The 16,675-nt window shown below is 50.1% G+C and overlaps 1 protein-coding gene across 1 annotated transcript; it reads right to left on the bottom strand.

Moving 5' to 3' along the window:
• Positions 1-437: 437 nt before the first annotated feature.
• STIP1 (stress induced phosphoprotein 1) lies at positions 438-16,675 on the bottom strand. Its single transcript, XM_065407249.1, has 14 exons — positions 16,534-16,675; positions 13,036-13,245; positions 11,820-11,961; positions 11,188-11,329; positions 10,229-10,397; positions 8,727-8,853; positions 7,057-7,159; positions 6,552-6,672; positions 5,510-5,606; positions 4,969-5,093; positions 4,110-4,146; positions 3,690-3,793; positions 1,459-1,631; positions 438-882 (listed from the first exon to the last, which is right to left on the bottom strand). Exons 1-14 carry the CDS (start codon positions 16,540-16,542, stop codon positions 810-812), a joined length of 1,632 nt encoding a protein of 543 aa, XP_065263321.1. The 5' UTR covers positions 16,543-16,675; the 3' UTR covers positions 438-809.

Genomic DNA, 16,675 nt, shown 5'->3' with positions numbered 1-16,675 from the left:
ACTCTATCTTCTCCCCTCAAGATAGGGATTCCAGGGAAGAAGCCAGTAGAGATAGTACAGGCTCTCACAACGGTAGAGACCAGAGCCTGTACTATCTGTTCATGAGCTTAAAGGCTATAGGCCAGGCGCTGGACTGGTGTCAACATAACCGTCAGCTTGTGACACCAGCAGAGGATCCAGATCCTGCCTGGCTACATATCGAGACATGTCAGTGAGATACTTCCTGTTTCACTTACTGGCATGAGACAGATACAGCCACTGACAAGTGAAGCCATGTGCCTTCTAGCACCCCCTGTGGGACGGCCAGCTGCAAAGCACGCTGGCTGCTAAGAGACAACACATGCAACCTTTCTAAAGCGTACATGGACACGTCTAGGATCACAGACCTTCCCTTGGTTGTCTGGTGGGTAGGAGGGACGGACACAGACCCAGAAGCACCGTTGACTGCTTTGCTCTTTTATTGGGAGTGCGGCATGGCAATGCAGTCTCACAGCCAGAAGAACCAGACAATGAACAGGTAGGAGCCGCCACCTCCCAGGCCTCTGCCAACAAAGAGAAAGAACCGCAGAGGGGAGGGGCAGCTCAACAATGGAACAAGCTGCTTGGAAGATACAGGAACTGGAGAGAAAGTGGCTAGCTGGCCCCGCACTGGCAAGGGTGGTGTGGGCAGCAGGTCCCGTAGAGAGCGTGATACTGTACAAGTCTTTATCTCCTATTGAGATACCCTTTCCTTTTGCTTGTACTGCCAGTGTCCAATGTCCCAGCTGCCCTATGAATAGGCAAAGGGGCAGAGCAGGGTGGCGAAGTCATCACCGAATTGCGATCAAACCAACATCCATCAGCTTCTGGATTTTCTGGGCTATTACTGGGTTCTTCAAGTGTCTGCAGAGAGGAAGAAATAGTATCACCCCAAAGCACTTGAGTTTGACACTTACATCACCTGCAAGATGCAGCTACCTCCAGGTTGGGGCCCAGTGCCTTTTTATGAAGTATTCCTTGCCTGTGACCCAGCCACCTCTGGGGTGGGATGCAAGGGTGGGGGGTGGTTGGTGTCAGACAACTCTGCTTGAGAGGGTAAAGGAACATCTTGCACATACTTGAAACTGATGGGCTGTAAGGAGTCCAAACTTCCCAGAATGGGGGAATTCAGCCAAGGCACTGGGGTCCCTGCAATGCTATGGGCTCTCTGATGTGGACATGGTCCCCTGGCATAGGGACCAGCATGGGATAATGGTTTTGAACCCAACAGCACCACCTAAAGGCTGAGCTAAGCAGTGTTATAGGTTCCTTATGAAACACACCCCTATGTGGCTCAGCAGGAAGCACAACGTAGCTCCTCAGGAGACCTCCCTGTGATCTAAGCAGACATCTCTCTACTATATACCTCAGTGATGCCTAGAGCTAGATCTAAGCAGACCCAAGCCCCAGTCACCCCCACGTTCAGGCAGCCTCACTCACTCGCTCAGCGCCTGTGGGTCCTTCTGCATCTGCTCCAGGATCAGCCGCATCGCTGGGTCGCTCATGATCTGCTGCACCTCAGGATCAGCCATGGCACGCCGCTTGACCTCCTCGGGGTTGTCGTTGCGATTGTACTGGGCCATGAGGCAGCGCTGGTAGCCATCAGCGGCTTCCTGAAGCAAGAACGGCAGGGGTAGCATGAGGAGCTCTGTCAGAGCTAGCCACTGTACTCTGGCAGGTGAGGGGCAATGGTAATGCCATGCAAGGTTGGTTTGGTGACAGGACACAGGCCTTAGACCGTCTCAGTCTTTAGTCCTTGCAACCTGGGCCTCAAGGGAGCACAGCCAGAACTGATCGCTACCAAGGAACCTAAGCAAGGCATTTCAGCACAGCTTACCCTGGGGGAAGGGCTGTCTAGCTAGTACATTAAGTCAGTTCAGTTCGGCACAAACAAGCCTGCTCCTACACCCACAGACAGACAGTCGTAAGGTACAGGACCATTGTGATCACCTAGCCTGATCTTCTGCATAATACTTTCACCCAAACATGGAGCCCAATGTTTTGTGGTTGAAAACAGCATGTTATGCTTACATGGCTTGTGTGACAGGCTGTGTATAATCTCAACTTTCATTTTAAGAGAAGTTTCTAGCTCTCATGTCTGCAGAAAACCTTCCAAATGGGACCAGCAACAGACAGTTCTGTCTGCCTGAGTCTTCAGAGAGCTTGACAGTGATTCAGAGGGGCCAGTTCTGCTACCCCCCTTAATCTGATTAAAGTGTCAACTTGAGAGCCCAGTTTGTGGTCAATGTTAACTAGCTGTAGTGGATGGAATGGAAGTGACGCTCACAATGTTCAGGTTTCAGAGTAGTAGCCGTGTTAGTCTGTAAGAGCAAAAACAACGAGGAGTCCTTGTGGCACCTTAGATACTAACACATTTATTTAGGCATATGCTTTCGTTGGCTAAAACCCACTTCATCAGATGCATGGAGTGAAAAATACGGTAAGCAGAATATATATTATAGCACATGAAAAGATGGGAGTTGCCTCACCAAGTGTGGGGGGTCAGTGCTAACGAGCCAATTCAATTAAGGTGGAAGTAGCCTATTCTCAACAGTTAAGAAGAAGGTGCGAATACCTAGGGAGGGAAAATTTACTTTTGTAGTGCTAACGAGGCCAATGCAATCAAGGTGGCCCATTTCAAACAGTTGACAAGAAGGTGTGAGTATCAGCAGAGGGAAAATTACTTTTTGTAGTGACCCATCCACTCCCAGTCTTTATTCAGGCCTAATTTGATGGTGTCCACACCCTCTTGTCAACTTTTTGAAATGGGCCACCTTGATTGCATTGGCCTCGTTAGCACTACGAAAGTAAATTTTCCCTCCCTAGGCATTCGCCCCCTCTTGTCAATTGTTGAGAATAGGCCACTTCCACCTTAACTGAATTGGCTTGTCAGCACTTGCCTTACCAAGTGGGGGGTAACTCCCATCTTTTCATGTGCTATAATATATATTCTGCTTACTGTATTTTTCCTCCATGCATTTGATGAAGTGGGTTTTAGCACACAAAAGCTTATGCCCAAATAAATGTGTTAGTCTCTAAGGTGCCACAAGGACTCCTCGTTGTTTTCACAATGTTCAGAATGGTGAGTTGTGGCAGGAAGCACAGAGGAGACTCAAAAACCAGGAGGAGAAATAAAGAGGAAAGAAATAAAGTACTGAGCCTAAACGGAAGCCTATTTCCCCACTGAGCAATGAGTCAAGGCGGCAATGAATGAGCTACAAAGGTAGCTGTTATTATAAAGGTTATATCCCCTGATCTCTGTACAAGTCTCATTAACTCCAACAGGGATCCTGCTGGGCATTTATATCCCAACCCACAGACCATAATTAAGCCTAGAATTCAGCACTGTTTCCCAAAGGAGTTTGACATCTCTAAGCTAGCACAACTCTTTTAGAGGGGCACGCCCAGTCCTGATTTAGACACCAGCGATGGAGAATCCACCACAACCCCAGGAGGCTGTTCTAGCGGTTAATTATGTTCCCTGTTAAAGAGTTACTTTACCTTATTTCCAGTCAATTTCATTCTTTGTTTGCTACATTAAAAAGCCCTCTACCTGCAGGGGGAGAAGATTCCTGAGAGCACTTACAGGCCAGGATCAAGCCACCTCTTTGGCTCTCCAACACCAACCAGCTGCTGGCAGTATAGTACCACTAGGCATCAGATGCTCTCACCTTGCAGTTGGAATCCAGGTCGAGAGCTTTCTGGTAGACATCCATGGCTTTAGTATAGTCTTTCATGGCTTCTAGCGCTGCAGCTTTTCGGGTGTAACCCTTGACTGCAAGCAAAACACAATCCCTTGGGGGTTTACGCTTGCTGAACACTTCTTCCCTGCCTGTGCTTCCACCACAGGTCCCCTTTGGTAGCAAGGTCAGTGGGGCATGTGAAACACTGATTAGGAACCACAGGCCCTGGCCAACAGGATGAACTTAAGGTATGTTCAGCCTGAACTATTCCACAGGCCTTTACAGTATCAGCCCAGGCTCCCCCCCTCACCTCAGTACATGGTGGCTATTTCACAGTGTCACGAGACACTAGGCCAGCCAAGGTGAATTGTGCAACTCACCCCCCGGTCAGACACACAGTCTACTTACTAAATGTAGGTTCTAGCCGGATACATTCTTCACAGTCCTAAAGGAGGGAAGACACCATATTAAGTTCTCTCTCCAGTGAAGTTAACAGGCTTGTCATTTTATTAGCAAAACACCTGGCCTGCTTCACACCCATAGGCACCGACTCCGTGGGTGTGCCGGTGCTCAAGCACCCTCCCCCCCAAAAAAGGGTGGGGTGGGGTGCTCAGCACCCACAGGGCCGGATTAATCTTTTGTGGGCCCCAGCACCTGGACAGTGGTCCCGCCCCATGCTCTGCCCCAAGGCCTGCCCAGCCTCTTCCCCATGAGGCCCTGCCTGCCATTTGCAGAGAGGGGGAAGGGAAAGGGAGGAGAGGAGCACCTATCAGCACTTGTGTTCATACCTATTTAACTGCCCTGAGCAAGAAATACTGTCATTTCACAACCTGCCAGGCCAGCCAAGAAAAAGCCTATACTTGAGTGTGCAGCTTCTGAAGGGTAAAATGCCTTGGAAAGCAATGTTCAGAGGGATGGTGGGGTTGGGACATAGGGCTGAAAGGTTTAAAGATGTTGGCCCACCACCAAACCTGGGTTGGAGTACAATTAACACACGCTGTTGTGTAACTAGAGACAATTCTAAGCATGTACTGTCAGCTCTTTACGGCAGGGACTGTTCTGTGTTTGTACAGCACCTAGCACAATGGAGTCCTGGCCTGTGACTGGGGCACCTACAGTAATACAAAGAAATAGTCATCTCTGGGGATGGCAAGATGCTGCCCAGGTTTGTTACAAGGATGACAGAAGCCCCGGTTTGCTGCTGGCCCAGAGGCCTAGTAATGCATGTATAGGATGGACTCGGAGACAAGCGGCCTTCGGTGCTTACCTTTAGCGCTAGCGGGAATTCCAGGAGTTTGGTATAGCAGGCAGCTCTGTTGCTGTAGAGTTTGGCATCGTTGGGGTTGCGTTTGATGGCTTCTGAGTAGTGTTTCATTGCTTGGGGATAGTCCCCTAAGAGGAGAAGAGGGCAGTGGTAAATCACAGGGACCACTGAATGCCTGCACTCACTCGTAAGCACTGCACTAACCCATTCACCAGAGCATGGCTTAACTCTTCCCTCCTTTGCCAGACAGCCCGGGAACCTGCAGTTCCTCTCAGCTTCAGCTGTAGCTCTGGAAATCAGGCTACCCGCTTCCTCATACTCAGTCCAGTAGTGAGGCTGGGCCAACAACATCCCAGCCTGATGCTATAAAAACAGCTAATGCCAGATTCAGTCACACCCCCACAGCAAGGAAAAGAACACCAGGGTACATGAGGCAGGCTCCTTTATGGCTACTGAAGACACCGACCCACTAACCCAGCCCTGCAGCTCTGGCTATGTTGCAGGGCTCTTCACTGACTTCTAGTCAAGCTTTGAGAGCCCTCACCCTTCTGGAAACACTCGTTGCCTTTGTTTTTCTCCTCAAGAGCCAGATCGGGGTCGATGTACGCCAATCTCTCCTGCTCTTTCAAGATCTTCTCAGCCTGTGGAGGAAGCATGGTATGATGTAACAGACCCTGTCCTTCTCAGTAGTACCCCCCTCTCCTTGGCAACATGTTCCACTCACTACAGACTGCTCCCTGCTTTTTGCATTCAGGCTGCAGTAGGGATAAAAATGGCCAAGACACAGGGAGACAATGGGACTTGAGAATGTGGTGCTGTGCCCTGGTAAATGCTGCGGGGAGCTCCAGTGGTCTCCTCATCCCACACACAAAGCCACCCAGCCCAGCAGGCTCTCCATGGAGTGCTAGGACAGAGTGGCCATGCTGTGAGTCAGTGCCAGACAGGGGTCAGGCTGAGTTACTACAACGATCCACTTTCACCCGGACTGGCTGCTCTCACACAGATACCCACAATCATGCAGCAGTAAGGAATGTGTTCCAGTCGATGGGCAAGTCAGGGGCCGGTGACTTATAGTGCTGCAGCAAAGCAGCCACCCCGATGCTTCAAAACCTCCCCCTTTGTTTGAAAAGATCATGCTTCTAACCTTCGTGGCTGCAGTGAAAACTTCATGCAACTGAGTTTAACAACTGCTGATGTCTACCCAAGTCTTCAGACAGCTGAAAATAATACCTCAGAGAGGGGTAAATTCCCCCTCCTTGGAACTAATTAATTCTATGGTTCCCACTCTTGCTGGCCACAAGAACTATGTCTGCAAAAGGAGGACTCTGAGACAAAGAATTAACGTAAGGTGTCAGGGGCTCACAGCTGTGATAATGGGGAAACTTGGCAAAAATCATGTTTCCAATACTACGTGGAGCCCTAGAAGCCCCCTAGCTACAAACATGCTATGAGGCTTGAATTTTAGAGTCAGGGCATTTGAATGGCAGGATGATGTCTCTGCTCTGCCAGTGGGGGAACGCTGTGCAAGTGGGTGCACACCCTGCAGCAGGCCCTACATGCACTAGGGAACACAACCCCACACTCACTTGTTGACACTTCTTTAGCACATCTGGAGTCCGGTGCTCAGCCAGAGACTTGTTATAGAATTGGATGGCTTCCTTGTACTTCTCCTCCTTGAAGTAGGAATTGCCAATCCTTGCGTAAGCTCTGAATGTGGAGAAAGCAGCCAGCATCAAGATAAGGGCAATAGGGGACAGAAGTATGGCACCTCCCTGCACAATCCTCCCTACTGAAGTTTTTCTCCCTGACCCAGAGGACCCCTGCAGAGGAGAGTTCAGTGTCTATGGCACAGCGGTCAATTGTGGCAGTGACAAAGACCCAGCAAACTTGTTTCTAGCCACTGGCTAATGACAATAGCCCAGACCCGGGCTGGATTTGAACTAGCAACCTGGAGGTGAGAAGTTTCTTCATGCATGACTAGGAGGCACTTGGATACATCACTGATGAGGGTGCTATAGGAACCCAAGGAGAAGGGCAGATGGTGAAGACGCTTTCTTCTGTAAGCCCCAGCCCCTTGCTGGATTCACTCACTTGGCAATCTGCCGGTAGTCCTCCCTGTTCTCACGCCCCACCTCAATGGCCTGCTCACACAGCTCTCGGCACTTATTGTAGTCGCCTTTCTCAAAGTACACCGCTGCAAGGGGAAAAACGCATGAGAGACTACTTTCTACCATAAGCCCCGGCCAGACCACCTGCATTGTTCTTCTAGCAGAGCCCCAATGCCACTCAAGTTAAGGTTGTGCACTCTTTCTGTTTAAAGGCTGACCCTTCTACATGCTCTAAAATCCACATGCTGCTCATACTGCTTTGAAATGTAGTGTGCCTCATGGGTAGGGCCCTCAGAAAAATTGAAATTTTTTAAAATTAATACCAGTGTCATGGGGAAAGTAGCAATTTTCACAGAATGCGGCCAGGGAAAGGTCACTTCTGTACTCATTGGTATAAAACCGGCCACTGAGTCCCCCCCGAACTACTGTGTCTTTTTCAACAGGAGGTGGAAATGGGCACCTGCACGCACCCATTTCCTGCCTGGTGTGACTCTTAGCATTGAGCAGCATCATATCAGAGGAGCAGTTTGGGGGGTGGGGGGACTTGGCAGCCAATTTTATGTGAGGCACAGTAGCCTGTGCCACCACTGCTTGGAATATGCATTATGAGCTACACTTAGCAGGAAACTGGGGCATGTGGATGCCACCTCCCGCCTCCCCACAGCTGGAAAAAAAAATCATAGCAGTACAGGGGAAAAAAAATCATAGCAGTACAGGGGAAAAAAAATCATCAGCAGCTGGTTTTATGTGAGGCACAGTAGCTAATGCCGCCACCACATGGCACATGAGCAGCCACAGCCTCACAGGGGAGACAGAAGCGTGGATCCGCACGCACCACGTCCTGCTCGGTGCAGCTCATGTTCTAAGCAACAGCAGCAGCACTGTCCCACACCGCTACAAACTACTGCTTTGACATGACATTGCTACATGCTACAAGTCAAACTAAACATGAAACTGCCACAGATGGCCACTTCTGCCTCCCTGCTGGTTTTTTTCTGGGGGGGGGGGGGGGGGAGGGGGAGAGGAGAGAGAAGCGCAGTATTGGGTTCATTTCACGATTTCCATGCAGTCAGTGATAGTGCAATATTCTCAAAGCCCTGCTCATAGGGGCATGGGACAAGGTTAGTTATCCAAATTTAGAATAGCTCATCTGAACAAAGAGCTCCTGAGCCCCCAGATCCACTGGTCTATCCACTAGACAACACTGCCTCCACAAGAGTTTGTGTGAGCTGAGCAGGGTTGGGCCAGATCAGCATGTGGATGGGAGACCGCCAAGGAACCCCACAGAGAAGCATGCCATCTACTCCATCAGCCTCAGCATGGGCCAAAGGGGCACAAATGTGGTAAGAGACTCTGCACATATAGGACATACTACAGCCCTTTTGGTAACTCTGGGGACTCAGACATGTTCCAGGTCAGATAATTCCATTCTGCCTCGCTGCTGTTTCAATGGTTATAACACTCTCCTTAATCTCCTGTCCTAAACTAGTGTTTATGGGTGTTGACAGACAGATGTCCCATTTCACCCCAGAGGTGGCTGCATCTCAGTGTGTGTGTCGGGGGGGGGGGGGGGGGGGGAGAAAGAGAGAATCTCTTTTAGAGTTAGACTTTGGAAGCAGCACCCTCAAGATCAGACTGGAACTTGCCACTTACCTGCTTGGTTACTGATGTAAGTCATGTTGGTGGGATCCAGCTCTTTAGCTTTGTCATAGTGCTTTAGCGCCGCATCAAAATCTTTCTTCTTGTAGGCCTCGTTTCCCAGCTCCTTCTCCTTCAGAGCCTGAAAGTGGGGGCAGGGGAAAGAGTTAAAAAGCATCTCCAGCTGCCATTGTATCAAGCCCTTCAGCTCTCTTAGGCCTTACAACCCAGATCTGGAGTTCAAGCCATGAGCTGAGGCCTGACCTATGCTAAGATATCTTTCTAATGACCAGTGCTAGACATTCACAGGCTTTCCTAGCATCACCCCTTCCCACCACCACTGGAACCAAAGCTTGTGGGGGCACAAATGTTTACTTTGAAGCATGGCTCTTACAAACCCACGCAATCTTGGTATTTCCTGCTGCCAGGAAACAGACAGCACGAGGTTGGAGGGGAAGGTGTCCCACAGTGATGTGTTAGCACTCCTGTCGTCAACTGGGAGCCTTGCTCTAATTACCTGTGTTTCCAGTCCAGCAATAACACATGGAGCTGTGTGATAAGACGACTTGCAGGTTGCATGGAGGGCATCTATGGGTGGACTACAGACAAGGGGCTAGTCTGACACACTAACACTGTGATACATTCAGGGGAGAAGTGAGCCAGCCTTCTGCATACTAGCAAAGGTTAATGCACTTGCCGATTGGCATGGCACATTTCTAAAATAAAGCAACTTATTTCCTCCCACATTGCAAGACAGCTCAGTGGGGCTTCATAGCCTTAGGCACTGAGCTCTAATGGAAGCCAAGAGGAACTAACGGTGTCTTTGAAAACAGTCAGGCCCCAGTGCAACATCCTTTGCCCAATGAGAAGATGAAGGCTGGGGAGGCCTTGCCTGCTACCAGTTCTTACTTGTGAACAGATTAAGTGCCTGATTTTCTAACAGGATCTCCCCCACCAAAACCTGAGGTCTGAACCAGCTGTGGGCAATAGTTCTTAGAACAGCACCTATTGAGGTCAGGCCCCTAACCTTGGCTGTTTTATTGCCATAGGAAATCCAGGTGCAGGCAGAACCCAAGATGAATTCTTTGCCCTGGCCACTGACCCTAGTGCAGGTAAAAGCCTAACCATGAAACTTATACCCTCCTCCCAAGCAGGCAGTTGCCCCTGAACAGAGGCAACAGGAGCACCATAGCGATAGCCCGTTAACCTAGTGAACACAAAGGAAACAAGGTGATGAAGCCTCAGGAGAGAAGGGTCTGTGCTAAGGCTCCTGTCACAGGGCCAATGGCCAATCTGAGCTGATCAGGTGATCTGCTGCCCTGCCAGCAAGTCGGAGGGCAAAGCCAGCCAAGTATCTGCTCTGTTCCTGAGACCAGTGCATCTTTATTAAGATGCCTTGCAGCCGTACTCAGCCCCCTACTAAAGGGCATTCCCTTGAGCCAAACCCCTCCGCCCAGCTTCTTGCGCATGACAGGAAGCTTTCAGCATAACAGGACCAGGGATTCAGCTGGTGGTACCTGCTTCTTGTTCTCTGGGAGATCCTCTTCCATGGGCTCTGGCTTGGGTTCCTTTTTGGGTGGAGGGGGTGGAGGCGGAGACATGGCTTCATCCTCATCATCCCCGCTGCTGAGGTCAACTCCCAAGAGCACACTCAGCGTGGTCATCACTCGTGGGTCCTGCAGCTTCCTGAAAGAGGCAAGGGGGAGGAGTGAGTAGCTGGGAGCCATTCAGACAGGCCCTACAGACCTGGCTTCTAATCTTGGCCAACTGGGATGATGGAATATAGTTTGAACCTCCAACTCCAGGCGCTGGATTCTCCCTGCTGTAGCCTGGGGGAAACTCAGGAAAGCCAGATACCTGGGAACTGCCTTCGGAGCTAAATACTAGCTTTCTATTCCCTTTCTGCAGCACCTTTATATTTTGCACAGCTTGGGCTTCATCTGCATCACTGCCTACTTCAACCCCCTTAACACCCTGATACTATCCTGCTCTCCTCTACCACATGCCAATCCAGAGCCCCTCAGGCAAGGACCCTGCCTGTGCATCTGAGGGGCAGTGTGAATGGTTAGAGTGATCCGTATACACTCTGCCTTTTGGCTCAAGGACAGGGCCTAAAGGGTTATGCATGACTGGGCGTCTTGGATCAGGCATATCCTGGGATGGCATGGTATAGACTGGGGAGCATGGAGACAGAATGGCTGCAGTTTGCAGAGCAAGGGAGACCCCATGCATGAGGCTCAGGACAAACTACTCTCAAACTACTTGCGTCTGATGAAGTGGGCATTCACCCACAAAAGCTTATGCTCCAATACTTCTGTTAGTCTTAAAGGTGTCACAGGACCCTCTGTTGCTTTTTACAGATTCAGACTAACACGGCTACCCCTCTGATACTTCTCAAGAGGATGAAACCTTACTCCTCCCAAGATTGAACCACAGCAGAATCACCCTCAGCAGAACTGGGGTAGGTCCAACTTACGTCCCCAGGTCAGAAGGCTTGTTCCGGAGCTGCTCAATCAGGTCTTTGTAGCTGGGGTCATTCAGCAAGGCTCTTGTGCGGGGGTCGCTCTCTAGCTTCTGGTAGAGGTTTGGCATGTTAAAGGGGTTCATGAGCTTCCTCTCTGTGGGAGGGCAGGAACAGAAGCATAGGCGGGTCATTTCAGCACCCAGGTAAGCCCAAGAGGATACTTGGGTCTGATACAGGGCATGACATTTCTGCGGCTATAGGGAAGCTGCAGCCTGCATGGCTAACACAACAACCAATCTCTGCTGAGTGATACTTGCCCCTTGACCAGATGCAGGGGCGGGGAGCCTTGTGTCAGTCCCAGCTCAGGGTTGAAAAAGGGGCAGTTTAAGCCCAGTTGCCTGGTGGAAAGAAGGTAGCCCTAGTCCTAATTCCATGGCATCTTTTCTCTCCCATGCTCCTCCTGCCCACCCAAGAGCAGAGCCCAGCCCCTGAGAGGGCACTTACTGTAGGTGCACAGAGGAGTCTGATCTCTGCAACTTCTCAGTGCCAAGCATCTAAGCAGGGTGGCTTGGAAGAAGGCAGTACTTATATATTAAGTGGAGATCTCTGGCTGCAATTCCTGCTCCCCCAGTTCGTTCCCTTACCCGCTAGCCTGGCTTCCATGTTCTGGAGCCCCTCTTTCAGTTGAGAGTTCCCTGGCTCGTGTTTCAGCCCTTCCTCATAAGTCTTCTTGGCCTCCTCAAAACGATTCAAGAACTCCAGGGCAGCTGCCTTGCGGGAGTAGCCCTGAAAGCGGGAGAGAGGGATGCAATAGGGCGGGAGGTCATGAGGTCCCAATAGAGGATGGGATGAGTCCCCACACTCATGGAATTTCAGCATCACTACATCCCACCCCAAACTCTAGCATACTTGGGCACATAGGAATCTTAGCAGAGCAACCTGCCTCTGCAACATTTAGGCCCATGTCTCCTGTATGGCAGGGAACAGAAACCCCAATATCCTGTGCAGGAAAACAGACACCACTGGAGGACAGAGGTTTGACAAGCACATCTTTGTAAGCTGCCACTGTGTTACAGGTCGCCTTCTGTTGCCCATGCCCAGAGCATATGAGTCTGTCCCAGCCCCCAGCTATGAGCCTAACCTTTTAGCTCAAGTTATAGCGACTCATGGCTTATAGCACTGTGTCCCCAGTGACAACCAACATGGCAGCCAATACATAGAACAGCAGCCACAAATGTTACTTCCGGAGACTGGAAACTGCTCTGATTGAAGAGAAATTCCTCAGGGTTAAACTCAAGACACGTGGGTTCACGTGCTCCACCAAACTAGGTGATGTTGGGCAAATCAGTCTCTCTGTGCCTCATTTCCCCATCTGTAAAACGAGGTTAACAGCACTGCCTTGCCTCGCAGGGGGATTGTGTGGATAACTATGTTAAAGATTGCAAGACCCACAAATACTACAGTAATGGAAGCCATACAAGTACATGAAATAAAAAATAGGCTGGGATTTAGTCACCCAACACCAGCTCCTTTGAAGATCTCAGCCAAGATCAAAGGAATTCCTCTTAACAGCATGTTTTCAGAGCACTGAGGGATCATTTATTCCCGGTTTAAACTACAAAGATAACATGGTTATGTTGTGTTACAATACAATTTTTCCTGGCACATGTGGCTAGGGAGAGTCAGGCTAACTCCAATTGGCATCTATTGCAAAACATGACTCTCCAATGACCAAGATTTTAAGGCACGAAGTCACCCTTGTGATCAGTCTGACCTTGATAACAACAGCCCTAACATTCAGTCCACAGGCAAAACAACATAGTTTAAGACCCCAAAAACAATCTAGAGAGGGACCCTCACCTTGCCCCACTCTGGCTTGAGCTCAACGGTTTTACAGGCATCCTCCAGCGCTTTCTGGTACTCCCCTTTCTTGGCATAGGCTGCAGATCTGTTGCTGTAGAGTACATGGTTCTTGGAGTCGAGTTTTATTGCCTCCGAATACTGCTTGATGGCTTCTGCAATGTTGCCTGCGCTCAGGGCTTTGTTACCTTTCTCCTTCAAGTCGTTCACCTGTGGAGGGGGGAGCAAGAGTGAGCAGGGGATTAGCATGATCAGCTATGGGTGGAAGTCTCGAAGCAATCCTCTTGCCCTGGAATTATCTTTCCCAACTCACAGCATCACAGGCAGGAAAGTGACTTTAAAGACTGCCCCTTGTTATTGCCTCTTGGGTTCTTCACAAGCAGCAGCTGCTTGAAGTCTTACTGCAGTTGGCACTTGGAATAGGAAGAATAATCTTTCACCAGCAACCACTCTGACTCAATACCTGCTTGAAGGGAGACATACTGCCTCCTTTAACGGTCCCAGAAAGGTTAATACAAGAGCACGATCAGCATCTTGACAGCACAGAGATTCAATAAGAACTAGGAAACTGACATGGCTGTTCTATGGAAGTTGTGCAACACCAAAGGACTCCAGATTTCTCAGTAATTGGTCTGTGAATACCCCAAATCAGAGATAGCCAAGTCTATCCCTCTTGAAATTCTCACCCAGCCAGCTACTTCTCCCATTTGGAGACGCCTCATCGATGGAACTCTCCCACATGACTGATTCAAATAGTTTCAAACAATGCCCAAGAAATGTCATCAGTTTCTCGGAAGATGCAGCTTGGGCCAATCAGTCCGTTCAGAGTCAAAGGAAATTTATCTATGATTTAACCACCTAGCGCAAACACTCCAGAGACCCAGAAGTCATCAGGTGGGTAAAATTGTGTAGGTGTGATTTCCCTGCAAGCGTGAACTGATGGGGAGGCAGTACCTCTCGAAAACCCAGCAACTGCTAGCGAGATGTCTCGGCCAAGGGAAGGCAATCACTGATGAGTCACTTCAACAGCACATCAGGTAGGAACTCTCTCTAATGAGCTCCTTAGGAAGGCTGTATATAATATTTGCATTTTTCTCAGCCTGTCCACTCTCCAAGTACTCCATAGCCTGAACTCTGCCAGTACAAACAGAAGCATGTCCCAGTTATATCCAAAGTCTCCCTTCTACAAGGAGTGTTAAGATGGATCCCTAAAAGCTGTGTTCCAATGCTATCTCCATTTTCAATGCTGATGGGGCCTGAGCAATAATGGATCTTTAAATTATATGCCATGAATGGCAAAATAATTACTGCCTCTAAAAGCTTTTGAATGCTCACCCCCAAATTAGCTGACAGCATAAGAGCCTTACTATTTGGGGCAGAAGCAGAAATAATCAAATTTAAAAAAAATAATTTGACATTCTACTTCAGTGTTCAGGTATCTGACAAAACTGGCACTCCAGTTTCCAGTGCCAGGGTTTGAGAGCTCAGAGATGGTGCTACAAATTAAGAACTTTTTTTCCATTTTAGAGCTGGATTTACATTCTGACACAGGTCATAAGCAAAGAGTTTTGGTGGGCCTCATCCCAGTTCACAGTGGATGTTTGTATGCAAGATAAAAAGCCAACACATAATTGTGCAAAAAACTGGGCTTTTTTTGCTCAAGTCAGGGACCAAGATAGGAAATGAAGAATGACATTGAGATAAATCAGGAGTTATGTCTGCAGGGGCAGGAGACAGGATGAATTCCTTGAGTGGAATGGGGAGGCAGTTGGGATTGACACGCATCAGCAAAGCTGTGAGGAAGTGGAACTTAGGGCTGGGATAGTAGGGTCAGGACTGAAGGGCATCGGCAGAGCTGTATGCAGAAAGAACCAAAGACAGGAATAGCGGGATGGGGGCCTTGTAGTTCAGGATTGTGGGGCATTGGCAAGGCTGTGCTTGTGTAGGAGGCCTCATCCACACTATACCTAGGCTCTAGCAAGCACGAGTGCCTCAGTTTCATTAGTTCCACAGCAACATGAATTTTAGACCAAGATGCGAAGTTGAGTTTAACTGCCCTACTCCAAGATAAAGCAGCTCCCTCAGGTCGGTGATTTGCTGTGGTCCAAGAAGCAAAGTCAGCTGTGCAGCTAGAAGTTTGCGGAGAAAACAATTAAGAGCCTTTCACCCATGCGAAAGCAACAGGCTCTCTTCAAATGGGACAGGTAGGAGGGAGATTCTGGTGACATTTATTATGCCAGCTGTACACCTGCTCCAAACACTCCCTCCAATAAAGATACCCCAGGGTCTCTTTACTGCACCTTAAGAAGCCTTGTTTAAACAGCACCTCAGCTATGTACAGCTCCCATCTCCAGCATGGGAATGCATCCTTCGCCTCCTCCCCAAACAGTTTAACGTTGCTTGGAGACCTTAACAGCTACCCAACAAGAACAATTACTCCTACCTGGGCACATCTTCTATGGTAGGGGTATGAGGCAGGGGTGTTTATGCATATGCAGAGGTGAGGCTGAAAATAAGGGGGATGGTACTTCCATCCCAGCTACCAAGCAACATATCTCCGGACAGTCCCTTAAACAACCCCGATCATACACATTTAGTTCACATCCAACTCAGACTCCCTATGCTGCCCCCTTTACTATCTCATACATCACTCTATCTCCTCCTACACTCCTGCTTCCCAGGTACCCCACCACCACCAACTTCCAGGACTCTTAGCTACCTCTTTTCACAGCTGTTCCACTCCCAGTGTCCCAGACTGCTCTTCAGTAATCTACCCCACCCCTCAAATCCCAGCCACCCTCTCCTGAGTGCTGTCACCCCAGCACCCACACTCACTTACTCGGCCCCCTCCCTTTCAGGCTCAATCTAGACCAAGATAAAAAAAGTGTCTTAAAACCACGTTAGCAAACACATTTTGACACTCAAATGCTGCCAAGATAAGATGGTCTTTGATATGTGTTAACTGGCAGAGCTAGGTCGTGGGGGAGGGTTTACCACGCTAAAACACAGCTTGACCCTGTCTACGCCAGGGTGTTAAAATGTATCCGGCAACAGGTTCTTAAGAGACACCTTTTAACCTAGTTTAGGCAAAGTCTCCTACTCCAGGGCCCTGCACTGACTCCCTGGCTATGTCCCATCCCCCACCCCCCAAACACCTTCCCCGGGCTGTTCCTTCCACCCTGACACCTCCCGCCCCCGCTGGTCGCCTGAGGGAGTCTCCCGAGGCTCCATCCCTTGTAGATGTCAACCCCTGCCCCGGGCTGCAGCCAGACAGCCCCGCATCCCCCTACCCCCACCTCGCGGGCTGTCCCCCAGATCCACCCACAGGCCGCCCAGCCCCTCAGCTGCCCAGATTTCCCCGCGGCTGCCCCCCAGCTCCCAGGCTCTGCCCCGCGGCTCCACACCCCCCAACAGGCGCCCCCTACAGTCCGCCCCACAGCCTGCCCAGCTCCCGCCTTCACACCCCTCAAGGGGTCCCCCAACAGCCCCGCCCCTCACCTTCTCCATGGCTCCGGCTCAGGGTCCAGCTCTGTCTCCGGGACACTGTCGGTTAAGTCTTCTCCGGCCCGGCCTACCCCTTCTCACGCCGCCTTCTGGAACCTGCTAGAAGCCTCCTGAGCCGCCCTCGCCGCCCCATTGG

This window comes from Emys orbicularis, chromosome 7 (genome assembly GCF_028017835.1).
Source record: "Emys orbicularis isolate rEmyOrb1 chromosome 7, rEmyOrb1.hap1, whole genome shotgun sequence".
NCBI lineage: Eukaryota > Metazoa > Chordata > Testudines > Emydidae > Emys > Emys orbicularis.
This window is presented reverse-complemented; position numbering and strand designations above follow the sequence as displayed.

Excerpts from the sequence above, each read along its gene's own strand:
- STIP1 (XM_065407249.1), bottom strand. Across the intron at positions 7,160-8,726 it reads TTACATCAGTAACCAAGCAG|CGGTGTACTTTGAGAAAGGC; the intron begins GTAAGTGGCAAG and ends TTCCCCTTGCAG. Across the intron at positions 5,094-5,509 it reads CAACGAGTGTTTCCAGAAGG|GGGACTATCCCCAAGCAATG; the intron begins GTGAGGGCTCTC and ends TTCTCCTCTTAG.